The 15335-nt window shown below is 55.1% G+C and overlaps 6 protein-coding genes across 6 annotated transcripts; 3 read left to right on the forward strand and 3 right to left on the reverse strand.

Annotated features, from left to right (window-relative positions):
* Positions 1-524: 524 nt before the first annotated feature.
* Positions 525-2147, reverse strand: PHYSODRAFT_246114 (hypothetical protein; the record flags this gene model as incomplete). The annotated part of the gene is made up of 3 exons (XM_009532685.1): positions 525-794; positions 825-1574; positions 1611-2147. 3 exons carry the CDS (start codon positions 2145-2147, stop codon positions 525-527), a joined length of 1557 nt encoding a protein of 518 aa, XP_009530980.1.
* Positions 2148-2534: 387 nt separating this feature from the next.
* Positions 2535-3617, forward strand: PHYSODRAFT_511251 (hypothetical protein; the record flags this gene model as incomplete). Its single annotated transcript, XM_009532686.1, has 1 exon — positions 2535-3617. One exon carries the CDS (start codon positions 2535-2537, stop codon positions 3615-3617), a length of 1083 nt encoding a protein of 360 aa, XP_009530981.1.
* A 589-nt stretch (positions 3618-4206) lies between these two features.
* On the forward strand, positions 4207-6201 carry PHYSODRAFT_512708 (hypothetical protein; the record flags this gene model as incomplete). Its single annotated transcript, XM_009532687.1, has 4 exons — positions 4207-4551; positions 4708-5004; positions 5065-5926; positions 6011-6201. The coding sequence occupies 4 exons, from the start codon at positions 4207-4209 to the stop codon at positions 6199-6201; spliced, it is 1695 nt and encodes a 564-aa protein (XP_009530982.1).
* Positions 6202-6831: 630 nt separating this feature from the next.
* Positions 6832-8230, reverse strand: PHYSODRAFT_335311 (hypothetical protein; the record flags this gene model as incomplete). The annotated part of the gene is made up of 2 exons (XM_009532688.1): positions 6832-7896; positions 7946-8230. The coding sequence occupies 2 exons, from the start codon at positions 8228-8230 to the stop codon at positions 6832-6834; spliced, it is 1350 nt and encodes a 449-aa protein (XP_009530983.1).
* A 591-nt stretch (positions 8231-8821) lies between these two features.
* On the forward strand, positions 8822-10092 carry PHYSODRAFT_335312 (hypothetical protein; the record flags this gene model as incomplete). The annotated part of the gene is made up of 5 exons (XM_009532689.1): positions 8822-8827; positions 9196-9488; positions 9549-9729; positions 9801-9860; positions 9952-10092. The coding sequence occupies 5 exons, from the start codon at positions 8822-8824 to the stop codon at positions 10090-10092; spliced, it is 681 nt and encodes a 226-aa protein (XP_009530984.1).
* Positions 10093-11856: 1764 nt separating this feature from the next.
* PHYSODRAFT_335313 (hypothetical protein) lies at positions 11857-12243 on the reverse strand (the record flags this gene model as incomplete). Its single annotated transcript, XM_009532690.1, has 2 exons — positions 11857-12008; positions 12213-12243. The coding sequence occupies 2 exons, from the start codon at positions 12241-12243 to the stop codon at positions 11857-11859; spliced, it is 183 nt and encodes a 60-aa protein (XP_009530985.1).
* Positions 12244-15335: the final 3092 nt, after the last annotated feature.

Raw genomic sequence — 15335 nt, forward strand, 5'->3', positions numbered from 1 at the left:
GGGCCGTTGGAAGAGGCCGACCTCCCTGCGTCGAGCTACGCGGAACGGTTGACACTAGGAAATGAGGACACTGTTATTGTGGGCGTGGAAGCCCCCATCGTGGAAATAGTGGCGAAGATGAAGGACGGTCAGGGCGTGAAGTACCTGACGATGACCAGCTCGTATGAGGTGTTCTGGCTGCCCAGGGAGGTTTTGATGCCCGAGTATGCGTCGTTGGTGACCGCTTTTGAGCAAGCGGATATGAGGAAGAAGGGGTTGCCGGAGCTTCGTCGAAGTGCGCGTTTGGCGGACGCTAACGCCCAAGTCGATGATGACTATTTGCTGCTGGCGTAGTTGGTGATGTTCTTGAGCTGAAGAACCTGTGATTGTGGATATGGATTTACGAGCAGCTCAAGAATGGTGGATACGCATGTCAAGTTCATGTTTTTATTTGGTTTTACCTGCAAAATTAGTGCTGCGGCTGCACTAGACTCGACTACAACGAAATGAAGAAGATAAACGGAGATCCGAGGTGTGCGCATGACTCACTTGGCCTTGTCGACGCTTGCGGAACGCGACTTGAGCATCTTGGTCGGAGGCTCGCTCGCTACCTCGCCGTCGTCGTCTGCTTCGTCGCCCGGCAGGGTCTCTTTGGCCGCGACGGGGGCCTTGGTGGTCTTGGGTTGGGCCTTGTCGTCCTTGTCGCTGTCGTCCTTGGCTGCCGGCTTCTTCTTGTCGTCGCTGGAGTCTTCGGACTCGCCTGACTTGCTGGAGCGAGAAACCGGAACTCCTGGCTTGGACGGAGTGGTAGCTCGCTATTTGACGGCGGGAGCCCGGTACTGCACCGGGGGCGTCGGAGGCAACGCCGTGAAGGCTCCGTCCTCGATCTCGAAGTCCGAGTCATCGTCGCCCTGCTCGTCGGGGTTGAAGGGCTTCTGGTCGTACACGGCCACCTTCATGCCCAAGTCCACGAGCTCGACCACCTCCTCGATGGTGTCTTTGAGCGACGCGTCCGACAAGAGGGCCTTCCACGGGCCGCGGGTTCGGTTGCCAACCCAAGAAGGCACGGGGGGTGGCCCGCTGGTGACGTCGAGCTTGATGCGAGCGAGAGCCTTGTCGGAGAGTCGCAGGTGTGGCGCTCGCGTGGGGTCGATGAGCTCCGCCTCCACGAGGAGCTCCGGAATCGAGGCGTAGCCGTGTTCGTCGACGATGTTGGGGTCGAGAGCTCGCTCGATGGCCCGCTCGTAGAGAATCTTGTCCTTTGCGAAGACAACGCCGAGGTCCTCGTGCGCCGCGCCCTTGCTCTTAGCCGCGCCGGTAGAGTGCTTGGCCGCTCTGCCTCCCAACCACATGAGCGTGTCATGAGCACCGTTCTCGAAGTCGTCGAGAAAGCCGAAGTACCCTCGCTCCTCAATGTTGTAGCTAATGAGCTCGTTCCGCGCTCGGCACGCATTCATTTTCTCCTTGCGCCGCTGGTCGGCATTCCGACAAGGCGCGTACAGCGCCCACAGGAAAAACAGCTCGCGGAAGCGCATGTTGGCACGGTAGTGGACGAGGTGCAACTCGGGATACTCGGATGGCGGGTACCAGCACCGCTGTTTGCGTCAGGGGTACGCCAAGCGGAACGGAACGAGGCCCTTGCTGAAGGCGCGCTGCGCAAGTGCGGCCAGGTCGATCTTCAGTCGCGCGGGCGCCGTCGTCGGCAACCGGAAGTCGTAGGCCTCGGCCTTCTTCTTGGCCGCGGCCTTCTGTTTCTTCTTCGATGGCGGTCTCGTCTTGGAAGACGTCCGTGGCGACGATCTGCCCCCTGTCGATGGACGCGGTGGCGGTGACGTCGACTCTGGCGTGGGCACCAACGGCGGCAGCGGGATCGACAGGACGGAGTGCTCGGCAGGCTCGCCGGCCTGCATCTGGTCGGGGTGCGGCAGGATCACGAGGATCTGGTTCAGGCGGCGTGCGTCGCCACCCGACAGGACGTCCATGGCCATGGCGTCCAGGACGTCTAGCCCCTGGGACGCATTGTCGACGGAGAGACGGGTCCGGAGGCGCGCCCAAAACTCGCGCTGCGCGATGAAGACGTCCCCCTCGTCGTCGAGCTCGAGGGCCATGTCCAGGCTGCCCACCTGGTTGTCGAAGTCGGTGACGTCGGAGTTGGTCTTCTTGACCATGACGGACGCGAGGCGAGGCGAGGCCTGGGAGAGAGCGGAGAGATGCTTGGTGACTGCGGAGTGCGCGGCCCGGTGAAAATTGTGGAATGAGGCAACTTTCAGTGGGGCGGCTACGGCAACTTCTGATTACCACGTGACTTCAAGTAAATTGACGAAATGTGACTCACCTTGTGGATGGCTGCGACCGTCTGAAAGAGACGCCCAACTGGCTGGTCACTTTCGAAGAACCCGCGAGCGACGCTGGTGACCACTGGCAGTAACGGGGCCTTGGCTGCCCTGCGCCTCTGCAGGTCGATGGTGACCGCCAAGGGCTGCCGCTAGTGGCGCGCGCGGACGGTCCGGACGGCGTCGAAGTGGCCGTCATTATGAATTAGTGCTGCTGGAACGATGGAGTGGGCGACGGACGTGGTGAACGGCCTGGCGGCAATAGTGGTGGTCGCTGCTGAGGCAGCTTGTCAAGTTGCAGTGGAGCGTCGCTGGGAGCTGGCGTGGCTCCCTGCTGGAGCAGTGTCGTGGACGGTTACGGGCCCCCTGCGAAGCATCGGCTCACGGATCGCCGCTGCGTTCATCGACTTCGCCCTGAAGTGGAGCGTGCTGGCCAAGTTATGCGTCATGCGCTACTGCAGGTATGTCCGTGGGCCTGCCGTGCAAATGCAGCCGCTCCGAACTCGCGTGTGGAAGGGTTACGAGACCCTGCTGGCCACCCCGTTGGTTGTGCTGGAGTCCAAGGGAGAGCATGAAGACGGGCTGGGAAGGTTGCTCTACAAGTGGCTTGACGCCCTCCACGAGTGGTGGTGCGTCTTCTTGCCTGAGACTTGGGCGTCGGGACGGAAGGCGTGCTCCAAGTACTGCACGGGCGCGAGTCTAGAGTCTGGCCGTTCGGTCGCCCGTGCCAAGCTTGTCGCCAAGGTGGTATGGACGCTGACGTCCCTGATCCTGTTCTCGGCGTTCTACGCCGCGCGGTTCACCTACGAAGTCGTCGAGTGGATCTGCCAGGGCGTGGCCGGCTTGTTCGCTGTAGTCGTGGTCTTTGATTGCTGGTTCGCCTCCGAGGAGGGCGAGCATGCACTAGTGACAAACTACTGGTTGCTGGTGGTGAATGTTTGGGTTGCGCTGGTATGCATAACCAGTAAGTTGTGGAGGTTGTACGAGGCGTCGGCGGGCGAGCGTTCGCCGCTGACTATGGCCACGGAGGGCTACGCTGCGTGGTGCGCGGCTCTCGAGGAGCAGGAGCAGGCTGAGCGTCTAAGTGAGGCATTTTGGAGGATGGACGGCGGGGGCAATGCGCCGAGAGTGCAGGTGCGGACGCGAAGTGGATTGCAGGCCGAACGGAGGGCCTGGCAAGTAAGGAGAGAAGTGGATCAAGCTGCGTGCGCTCGGCGAGGACGCCGAGATGCAGTCGGGGAGGATGTCCCGAGTCGGAACGGCTCGGACCGTTCCAACTCTGCGTGGGCGACGATGAGGGCCTGAGGTCGTCCCCCTGCTGTGGCCGCGGGCGAGAAGTAGTGGGCCGTGGACCAGGTTGTCTCGAAGGTGGAGACCCGTGGGCCGCTACCCAGAGGTATCTTGGAGGGATGATGTGCCTCGCAGTGTCGTGGCGGGACTTCGGGGACGGATGGCATGTTGGGCGACTTTGAGGGCCGTCAAGGTGAACGGATCAAGTCTTTGGGAGGGGTGAGCGGGAACGGGGTCACCCGAAGGAACTGAAACGCAAGGATCTGCAGAGGTAGAGAGGAAGAGTTAGGAGTAGAAGGAAGGTCAGTCGTGAATATTGCTTAAAAGGACCACACAGGTCGTAAGGAACACTTATTGCATTTTGCTTAGTGATCTCCTTGCTATTTGTGCCCCATAAACCTATAAGCACAGGCAGCACTTACTACTCCAATACAGCGGCGGCCGGCCCCAAACCGGTTCGACAAAGCGACTCGCGACAAGCTCACCATTGTTTATAGCCTGCCTCAAACTTAGACGAGGACTCGAAATAGCGAACTACTCTGGACACACAAAGCACTTCAAACCCACTGAAGGCCTCGACACGAGCGAGTGAGAACCCCCATCCATGGCCCCTTCTGCATTCGCGATGAGCCCGATCCGAGCCAAGTCACCGATTGACCCTCTTACCATCGGTGCTACTCGACGGCGACGAAAAGAGACGGTCAACGAGCGTGTCGAGCACATTCTGAGAGGAGCACTACGCGACGCAGAGGAGGAAGCGCTGCAGGAGCGGGAAGGCGACCCTGAAACGCGAGGGCGCGCGTTGCAGCGCTCTCATCAGCTTGCGTCACTGTACACAACTTCAACAGAAAATAAATTTCTACGCGCTCGGGCGAAAGACGCTGCACTGACTCGGCATCGTATTGAGGCAGAAGACTCAGAAGACTGCGAAATTCAGTCGAAGACGAGAGTAGCGAGTACAATTGGAGAAGGCGACGAAAACGACGAGAGCGATGGCGAATCTTCAGCTTGTCGAATGGTGTTAGCGTCCCCTATAAAGTCCATCAGCGATGGCGTATCCAGATCTCCCATCTCAATTGTTACGTCGACGGTCAAGCCGGCGAAGCCATGGTACGGCTGCAGTCCCGCCGCCACTTTAAAAGAGCAGATCCCTTTGGGCATCACATTGGACGCTAAACTGCGCCGCTACGGGGCGCGAGGTACAGCGAAGTTGCAGCACGGCTGGAGGTCTCAGGAAGCGCTAGAGCCCTTGTCTCCTAACCACCCCATCGTTCCTGTTGACGAGTTCGTGTCGGGGCTTAGTGGTTCGCCGTCGCTCTGGCCACCCGAAGCATTTCACCCGACTGGATCCCGTCTACCCGTGAGGATGACGCGCTGTCCTTCATCTCCAATCGCAGTTTCTGTTGAAATCCTCAGCGTAGATAACGAGCCATGTCAACTCCATTCATCAGTACAGGAAAAGCTCCAACAAAAGTCAACACAAAAGCTGCAAACTCTCTACAAACAAGAGAAACGGATCGCCTTGGAGACACAAGCGCAAAACCAGCGAGACATAACTGAATGGCAAAGCCGAACGCTGCATTTCCAGCCTTCGTCGGAGCTAGCAGCGCATCGAAAGCAGCAGGAAAGTGATCCACAGCTCCGTCATCGACGTACACAGGTCTCAGCTATTGTGCAGACCCCGGGGTATTCACCCGAGAAGCAACGGAGTCAAGAGTCTAACGAGCTCAAGAAGAAGAGGTTCCCGCTTCGATGGCGCTCGTTCGCTAAATTGCTGGACGCAATGCGCCGGACTCCCTGTCGACGACCGGTGCTGCAGGATATGGAGAAATTGTTCGCTTTGGCTCGAGAGTTGGGGGCTCTCAATGCACTGGGCACTTGTATGCTCTCTCGCGCGCAGTTCACGCTCCTAGTGACGAGGGAATTCCCGTCGTGTGATCTGAAATACGTCAACCGCTTGTTCTCATCTTACGACTGGGAACTGCGCGACTCCGTCGACGCTCGGGTAGTTCTTGGCGCCATACGAGCCATGAGAGTCCAGCAGGGGGAACCGGTAGAGCTCATTTGTGCTACGCTGCGTGACTTTGACGGCACTACGGACATGAACGGCAAGAGCGTGGCTGGTGATAAGGCTGTAGTGTCGGATGGGGGTAGTCTGACCAAGGCGTTGTCGCTGTGCTGCTTCAGCGACTCGGAAGAGAAGGACATGGAGAATAGAGCGGAGATGATCTGGACCAAATCCCTCTCGTGGCAGCGGCAAATTCTATCCCGACGTCTGCATGGGGGCGCTGCATACAATATTTGGAAGACGCGAGGAGCTTGGAGTAGTGTAACCAGCGCAGTTTCCAGCAGTACGGGGGAACTCGAAGAACAGGTGAACACTGATGAAGATGGAGGGTGCAATGGAGAAGACGAAGAGGATGTAATGGAGGAGATACCGGAACTCACTCGCCTTGTGGACGAGTCCCGCGTGCCTGTACGACGTATTCGAGCTGCACTTAAGAGAGAGCGAGAGACGTTGGCGCTATTCACACAACAACTGCTGCAACGCAGACACGAGTGTATGATCGCTGCCAATACTCGGTCACCTCGAACGTAAAATTTCTAACCGCTTCGATACCCTGGGATGATCATTCAGCCCCGACATGAAAACAATAAAGCATGAATTGTGTTATAACTTTGCTATGCATGAATTTTAGTATCTAGGCCACAGGCACAACCGCCGCCAGTTTGTGGTCTTCGTCGCTTGCAGTTTACCATGTGCAAGATTGCGCGTGTGTCAGAACACCCGTGCTCGGGTCCATGCCCCAGCGCAGGAGGACATTGAACGTCCGGAGAATCTTCGGTGGCACCACCCTCGCGACCACGAGTTGCAGCGTTGGTCATTATATGTGACGTAAGCGATATCGTCGCAGTCGTGGAAGAGCTTCGTGAACAAAGAACCGAGGCAATTCTGCTCGAACGATGTGAGCTGCTGCCCTTCAACTGTACCAAACTCTTGGCTTAACACCTTTCCAGCATCGCGTCCTCGGGGAACACTCAGTATCACTCGAGCCGAACTCACTTTGCGGGCTAAATACGCGGTATCCCTCGCTCTTGGACTCATTTTATTCGCAAGTTCGAGACGATCAGTGCCACAACCCCCACGCCCACCGATGCCATTATGGCAATGGTTATCATGTTGACTGTGAACAGAATACACGAATCGTTGAGTCCACAATACTTTGTATCAGACGTTGACGACTTGCGTAGAATTTGGGCGTTCTCCTCGATGATAGAAACCAGCGGCGTGTGCTGCACGGACTTCAAGAGCCACCATAGCGGCGGTGAGCACGAGCTGCATGGCCTCCCACGTTAAACGAAAATTCCGATCCAATTGCTGATCCCCGGGGCGCGCTTTGAGCAGGTTGACACAGGAGTACGAGAAGGCGAAGAAGCAACACGAAAGATTCGCGATGGATTCCAGAGTCAACGTGCCCGTGGCGAGCCCCAGCCAATACAAATCCGAGTTGTACACGAGGTGATAGATAATCTGTGCGAGGTAAACCACTTGCATGCGTCCGTTCTGGCAGCGATACGCCCATGTCTGCGTCAGCAAAACTGACCGCTTGTGTGACATCACTTGGTACAGACTCACCACGCCCATGATCAGTATCTGAGTCACCACAACTCCAGGCAGGATGTTAATTGCGACAGTGTCGGCGTAGCGAGTTCGAACCGTGTTGAGGTAGATGGATAAACGGTTGGTGTTCTCCGTGCTAACAGTGCTGATCAACTCCCACTCCGTATTGTAGTAGTTGCGGACGCATACACCGCCCGTACTGCACAGCGGAACATTTTCAGGACCCTGCACCATCAGACCGTACGCTTCCCAGTGCTTTGAGACCTCACAGGAACTCTCGATGTAGATTCCAGTAGTGTTCACTTCGCGCACTCGACAGCCGCCGTAGTACGCGTGCATATAGGGCTCAAGCACTGTAGCCACACCGTACTTGGTGTTTGAGGCTGTAACCACGCGGGAATGTGTAGGCAAGCTGCTCGTGAAGCTGTAGGGGAAAAGCTTGAGCACATCCGGCGCCATCGCGAGGGGGTCCACGCCGTCGGTTGCGAATACCAACTTCGATTCGGTCAGGTTGTCGTTGATCCCCACGTCAGGTCGACACTCGGTGTAGTCCGGATAAAAGTTGATGGTTGCAGCGGAGATCTTGCCGAATTCCGCAGTGCCCAGCGTCGTGGGATAGTAGAATAGCCGCGTGATCCCCATCATACTCCAGTTGGTCACGCACTTGTCTGCCTGTTCGACTGCTAGTTGAAGTTCTCGGGTCGTTGTCGATGTTGAGCACCGTGATGACGTCGGAAACTTCTTGCGCTGTCCCCGTCAAGATGCTGGTGATCGCACCCCAGTCGTTGATGCCGCTTTGACACAAGGCTTCGTTTTTGTCAAGCGATTCGCCGAGAGCGAGAGCTTCGGCGCTCAATGAGCTGAAATCATACAACGACTCCATTGGGGATTTTCCCACCAGCGCGGAAAATCTGGGGGTACTCGTAAGCGCAGCCTCCTTGAACAAGGCGTACTTGAGCAGACTGATCTTGCAGGAGCTGATGCAGTTGGTGCAGCCTCCAGCCATCGACAGATCCTGCTCTGTGAAGGATAGAAAGCTGTCTTCAGGCTTGATGAGGACGGTGCCGTCGCTTAGGTATTTGGTGGCGGTAAACAACAGAAGCATCGCGATGGGACCCAGGATAATGCGCCCTGCGATAGCCAGGCAAGCGGCAAAGACGGACGGCTGGAGTAGATTCTTCCAGTTTTGATTCTCGCGACGGATCCCCTCTTAGTGGAAGTACTCTGCTGCCCAGTCCGGTAACTTGTCTTCCTCCGCTTCATCTGTCATGTCCGTTATGTTCCTAATAGCTCAACGCGATCTCGTGAATTTATTAGTGTTCGACAACTGGACTTCCGCAATCGAGATGAAAATGGGAGTGAGAGCTGACTCAGAAGCGTTTATCTTCGGGCCTCCATCCCACAATTTGAAACAGGCCCTCTACACTCGTGACGTAGCCGCCGTCTCTAATAAGCCTGCGATGTAGCCTACGTCAAGGATCTCTGTCGCATTTCTTCTCAAATAGACAGGCTCAAGCGCGGTGCATCATGCACCAGTGCATGCACTTTCGAACGACCGTTTCTGGTGCTCAGTTTACCAACACCACACATCTCAGAGATGACGGTGGGAGGCTGGCAGCCACACCACCCACAGTTGTTTATAGTTTTTATTTGAGCAAACTCAGACAAGAACAGCATTTATTCAGGATACTAACGTGGAATGCAACACAAGATCAGCAATCCGCAGGCAACGAATGCACGAGTGAGTTTGAGACCGAGGTGGAGTAATTTCTAAAACTGGCAGCGGTATCACATCATGAGAGCAGAATCCGTGTGGTCTCTGATTACTTGACCCTTGTTTACTTGGTCGGTAGGTTACCCCAAGGGCTGCTTGCTCAACTCGTTGTGTGGGACGTATCACTCCTCGTTTTGCGCTCTACTAGACGCAATTAAAGATGGTGGCGCCCTCCAAGCACGCGTTGGTCGTCGGAGCCTCGGCTGGCCGTGGCCAAAGAGGTGGCGCCGCTTGTGGCCAAGCTTACGCTCTGCTCGCGTTCGTGTCCGTCGGATCTGCTGGTGAGTATCAAGGACAAGAACCCAAGCGTGCAGGTGACGCACGAGCCGCTGGACGTTTCGCAACTTCACGACGTGCGCAGATTCACGACGAAACACGAAGCGACGCAGTTCGACTGGATCGTGCTCACCCCCGGCCTGCTGTCCATGAATGGCCGCACCGAGACGAAGGAAGGACTCGACGTCAATATGTGCACGCACTACAACGGACGGTTCGAGGCCATACTATCGTATTAAGATGACGAAATTTCTCCCTTTACCGCTGTGTGGAGCTGTGTGTTTCAGGTTCATGCTGGTTCACGATATGCTGGCCAGACTGAATCCCCCAGTGTGCGCGTTCTGAACGTGCTCGGCGCTGTGCAAGGCAGCCCCCCTGATCTGAACGACCTGAACCTCAAGCGCACCTTCTCCATTAAGCGCTGCGCTGAGGCGACAACCATGTACTCGTACGTCGTCGCTGTTGCTGCTGTTACCTTAGTGCTGTTGAGTTGACACACGTTGTGGATAGGGATTTGATGACCCAGGCCTTCGCTGAGCGGGCCCCGGACGCCTCCTTCATCCATGCGACGCCAGGATTCGCCATGGTACCTCCGCTCTCTGTACAATGTTGCAGCGTTGCTGGCTGCTCGTACGCCCGAGCAGTGTGCCAAGTCTATCGTCTCAGCTGTAACCTAGGACGAGTTCACGACCGGCTGGCACCTCATTAACCAAGACGCGCAGGAAATGCCCAAGACCATATATCACACTGACGAACTCAAGGACGTCGTGTGGAAGCACGCGCTTGAAACGATCGACGGTGTCATGACGCAACACTGAAGCAACTTTTGTGTTAGGAAGCGTAGACCTGCTTCTATCATGTACCATTGATCTGGGAGATGCTGGGGGCGTCACTGCTATTATAACGCTGACTGTTGATCCGAAGACATGATAAAACGAAAATCACGACTGAGCTGTGAAGCAAGACGCTGAACTTTTCGCTATTGCAACAACCCATCGTGGTATCTGCCAAAACCTGAGATTCCCAACCAATCCTCCAAAGACAAGTTTAGATTTTCGTATCGTTATAAAAAAAATAAATGTTTTTAACCCCTCCAGACCGGAGCCGAAAAGAACATGTAAACTGCATATGCAGCGTAATTAGACTTGATGTTTGTATACAAAAATGGTTAGGGAAGATAGGATGCACGATGGGGGCCAACAAGGCCGTGCTAATACTGAAAATAACCTGCATATTGGCTCCAGTGTACACATATCGACGGAAGATATGGCCTGCAGACAGAGAAAATGAACAACAAATCTTCCCGCGTATTCTATATGGCTTTTACTATGGGTATGTATTTTTTGCCTGTACGAACGCATATCGCTTGCACACAGCACTGCCTTTTGTATGGGTGTGCATACGCCTTTCTCTGTCTGCAGGCCATATCTTCCGTCGATATGTGTAACATACCCATGCTGAATAATGCTACTTACCACGGATAGTGACAGGGTGCCCGTCAAACAGAAACTAGGGCCTAGCGAGTCCCGATTTTCGAAAAATCGGAATTTCAAAACTTCCCATACAAAAACTTATATACAAAGTAGGTGTCACCTCTAGGCGTTCTGTAAACATGTGGCACGTCCGGAGGCATTCTATGCACTACAGTATACAAACATAAAATGAAATAGACATCCAGAAAAATATCCACGGGGTAATCAAATGAAACGTTACCATTGTGTACATAAGACAATACCTAAGATGCAAGTTAGGATGTGTCGTTGCAGACAGAAGCATGTCATTCTGTAGTAGAAGCAACAAAGCAGCAAGGATTACCAAGTTTGATCACTAAGTCAAATTTCACTGACTTCAACACCGAAGTAGTTCGTTGCCTGGACCCTTCCCAACTAACAACACACACTAAAGCGCTACACCTGCATTCATGCTTGAGGTATATAATGAGCGGATGTAGTTACCACAGGGTTTCTCCATGGGTGCGAGAAGTTCTACAGTTGAATACTTCAATTAGCTGCTGCTTAGGTTGATCGATGCCAAAACCATGACTTTGCCAATTCAACCTACAGGAAAGCAGCGATTACAAGGCGTTTCGCTAATTGAACCATACCGTGAAGGCAAAGTTGCATCTACAACTATGTGTGTGGGTATCCAAAGCCTCGCTATACTGGGAATCGCATCGACTGCAATTGCATTTATCCAAATCGCTTATATTAGTTTGCAAACGTTCACGTTACTACCTCTCGCCCTGCCCAGGTGTCGGCTCGTTCGCCCATCAGTCATACAATGAGCACCAAAGCGGCATCACCGGCTTGGCCGGAGTTCGTCTCGGCTCGTTCGTTTCGCTACTACCTCATTCGAGTCGTCGTCTTCACTCAGGTGGGCTCGTTTCGGGCTGATCATGACTGCTTGGTCGCCGTAGTCTCCTTCAACAGCATCAATATTACTCCGGTTAGCTCATGTAGACTACGATACAACATACGTATAATAAAATGCATACAATGCAGTATACAGGACAGCATGATATACAACATACCATTGTTTGGAGCATGCCATATCGCATAAACTCCTGCCGTCGTCTTCGCCGCTTACATCAACGCGAAAAGATGTCGGAAGCCTTGAGCGCCGGAATCCTGAGTGGGCCTCTCCCCCAGGCCTTCGAACGCCAGGTACGAATGCAGCGGGTTGAGCAGTGCGACCGAGCCCAACAGCTTGTACAGCTGCAGCAGCAGACGCTTGCCTGTAAGCAGCAAAACCAACTGGACCAAGAGTAATCCAAAGTCTTGTCAGCACGCATGAACCTCGCAGACATCTCTTACCAATGACCAAACTTACCAAACGCTAGAGAAGCACCACACACAGGAGCGTGCTATCATGAAGGACAACACGTACCAAATAAAACAGGTCAGCAATAAGGTATAGCATTCGTTCGCTATGAGCGTACCGTTAGCCCCGTACTCGTCTCGCACGATCATCCGTGATTTCTGTTGATTCTTCTGCCAACTTGAGCCCTGGCCGCTCAAATTCTCGAATGAGGCGGATTTTGGAAAAGCGGCAAATGGAAGTCGCTCTGAGCCACCCAGTCCGATACCTTGTAGATTTTGTTCAAAAGGTCCCGCGCCCTTGCCAAACATTATATTCCGACAAACGCTGGTCTTTGACATATGGAAAAATAAAAAGGCGCGAACAGAAACTAAACGTAATTTTATCTTGACGTTTGTATAGTGGTGTGTCGGGGGAAAGGACAGTCATACAAATTTCAACTCAAAATTGGCTTAAACTGCTGTGGCGTAGCGGGATCAGCAAAATCTGCGAGATTGCCAATCCAACTTACCAACTGCGCCCGAACACCGACTTACGAAGGGGGTCCCCCGATGATCCGTGATCTGTGTGCTGAACTGGTCACCTTGTGTACCCGTCGGTAGGGCTGGATCTGCTCCTCTGGTGTCTGCTGAAGCTCCGAGCCTTGAAGACAGAACAGTCTGGGCGAGACGCGGGGATGTGGGTGGAGCAGCGCGGAAATCTTCACTCTGCTCGCAGTAGTTATTCCCAATCCAGTGGTAGTCGACTTGGATCGGGCGGCCTGGATGTGGATCCGGCCGTGGGGTTGCCTTTGGGTTGTTGTTGTTCCTTTCCTTTGCCTTCGTAGGTCTTCCTTTGCCGTACTTGCCGCTTCCTATAGCGGGATCCGTAGATGTTGAGAGTTGAGGCCAAGTAGTAACTCCGGGTGGATCGGGGATCTGCACTTGCAAGTAAGTCACTAGGAAGGTTGCAGAACTGACCAATGTATTATCCAGTCTTAACCAACGCTAGATCCACTACCAGAACCTTGCTAAGCCGTGGGGCCAATGTACTTCCCGTTTCCAGGCGAAGGCGGAGGCACTTGCGATGTACAAGGCAATTTCAACACTGATTTATGCTTAAGTCCAATCCCATCCCAAAGTCCTATCTTCCTATGGATTCTAGCATCACATCTGTACCTACTGACTCTGGGGCTTGATTACCTTTCCTGCGTCTCGCTTGATTGCCTCCGTCGAGCCATAACCTTAGATCCACCGCTCAGTTCCATCTGAGTCCGAATCAGAATCAGATCTGGATTGGATCGGATCGCCGATCCACTTGACAGCTGCATCTCTTGGATCTTGGGTCTCGAGGCATGGCGTTGCTTGGGCACACATTCGTGACGTCTGGTCGCACTCGTAGTGTCTTCTGCTACGGGGCCCGATCCGCCAGTCTGGTGGATCCATCGCGGAGTCTGGATCCATCATTCTGCCGACCACCCTTTGTCCCAATTTCTTGGATCCTGCTTCTCCACACTGCATATATGCAGTTTAAGCCTTCAAATCTAAGCTGCATTACGCAGCATCCGGTTTGGAGGGGTTAATATGAGTTCCAGTGATATTACTTGCATAACATTGGGGATTTGTGTTTCGAAGTAGCAACACATCCAAGATGGAGGGGGTGAGGGAGGAGCTCGCAGACGAGCTGCGCGCCATAGAGGGGAGACCGACCGCCTTCTTCATAGACGGCGGCCAGGTCGACGACATGTGAAACTTCCTGCTGCCTGTGAAGTATGCATGCTGACTCGCCAGAGTCGCGGCCCGAAGCGCGGCTGCCTGCACATCGTAGGATAGAACAGAGTAGATCTAAGCCAACCATTCTCACTGTAATGCACTTGTGGAGGGCACTGCCGTCGCCGCACGGCACTTCGGCTTTTGAGCATCCGTGCCCTCCTGCTCGGCTTCTGCCCAGCAATCTGCGCCTTACCTGTATGGTTACTACAAGGAACAGTAAATACAAGCTCACAGGTTACGACCCCAATGCGGGCACGGGCCTCAAGAGACGAATACTAACCAGACGAGGCGGCCTCGCAAGGCGAGCGGCGCGCAGCTCTAGCAGACGAGACACTCATCCAGACGATTGCAGCTGCGGTAGTGAGGGCCTTGGCTGCCCAGCCTGCCGCTGGCCAAGCTGGCCCTCTTCTCGAACAGTAGGCGGGGCAGTCTCCGCCCGCTCCCCTTCCCAGGCCACAAAGAAACTTGGGCTCTGAGCTCGTCGTCTCAGTGCCCAAGGACGCGGTCACGCCGTATGGCACGCACACGAACACTCTGGCCGACCCGAGCACGCCTCCTCCCAGCGCATACGAGAGCGGAGCTGGCTGGCTCCCCTTCAAGTCGCAGCAACTGGTCGCAATGGGGGGCTGGCAGGCAGGTTAGATTCAGCTGGCGTCGACCAAGTTCGACGGCAGGGTCGAGAACTGGAGCCGGTGGAAGACGGAGATGCAGACGATCTTCCACTGGCAGGAGCTGCTGCAACTAGTGCAAGGGCGTGAGAGCTTCGACGAGGAGCGCGCTCGCCGCGATGAGAACTGGAAGAAGTGCTACTAGACGCGCGAGCGCAAGGCTCACACCGAGATCGTGCTCTCGCTACACGGGGATCTCTTGGACCGGTTCAAGTCCGACATCGAGACGGCCAACCCCGCGCAGGTTTGGGCCGCACTGCTGCGCACGTACGACGGCACACGGGGAACCAATGCAGTGTACCTAAAACAGGATCTGTATGCGCGCCGCCTTCGCCAAGGCGAGGGAGTGACGGAGTACGTCGGCGACTTGCAGCGGATGCGCCGCGAGCTCGAGCGCACGGAGATCACGCTGGCCGAGGGAGAGATGGCCAGCACTGTGCTGTCCACCGCGGTGGCGGTCTACCTGTCCATCGCCAACGACCACACGCAGCGTGTGTCCCGCCTGCGTGGCGGGTATGACAAGGACCAGCGCGTGCAGGACGATGTCAATCTTTTGCTTGTAGCTGAGCGCACCAGCTCAGCCGCGGGAACCGCGACGCAGGGCAAGGAGTGCAACGGCAGGTGAACCTGGTCACGCGCAACAGCTCGTCAGGTCGTGCGCAACAGCAGCAGAGCGGCAACAAGCGTCGCTATAACGGCGGAGGTGGACGCGGCAGTGGCAAGAAGAAGCGGCAAGATGATGAGGCTGCGCGTAAGCGCCGAGATGAAATTGCTGAGAAGAAACGTAACAGCGAATGTAATGCATGCCATCAGCGTGGGCATTGG

Source organism: Phytophthora sojae (assembly GCF_000149755.1).
Source record: "Phytophthora sojae unplaced genomic scaffold PHYSOscaffold_6, whole genome shotgun sequence".
Taxonomy (NCBI): Eukaryota; Oomycota; class Peronosporomycetes; order Peronosporales; family Peronosporaceae; genus Phytophthora; species Phytophthora sojae.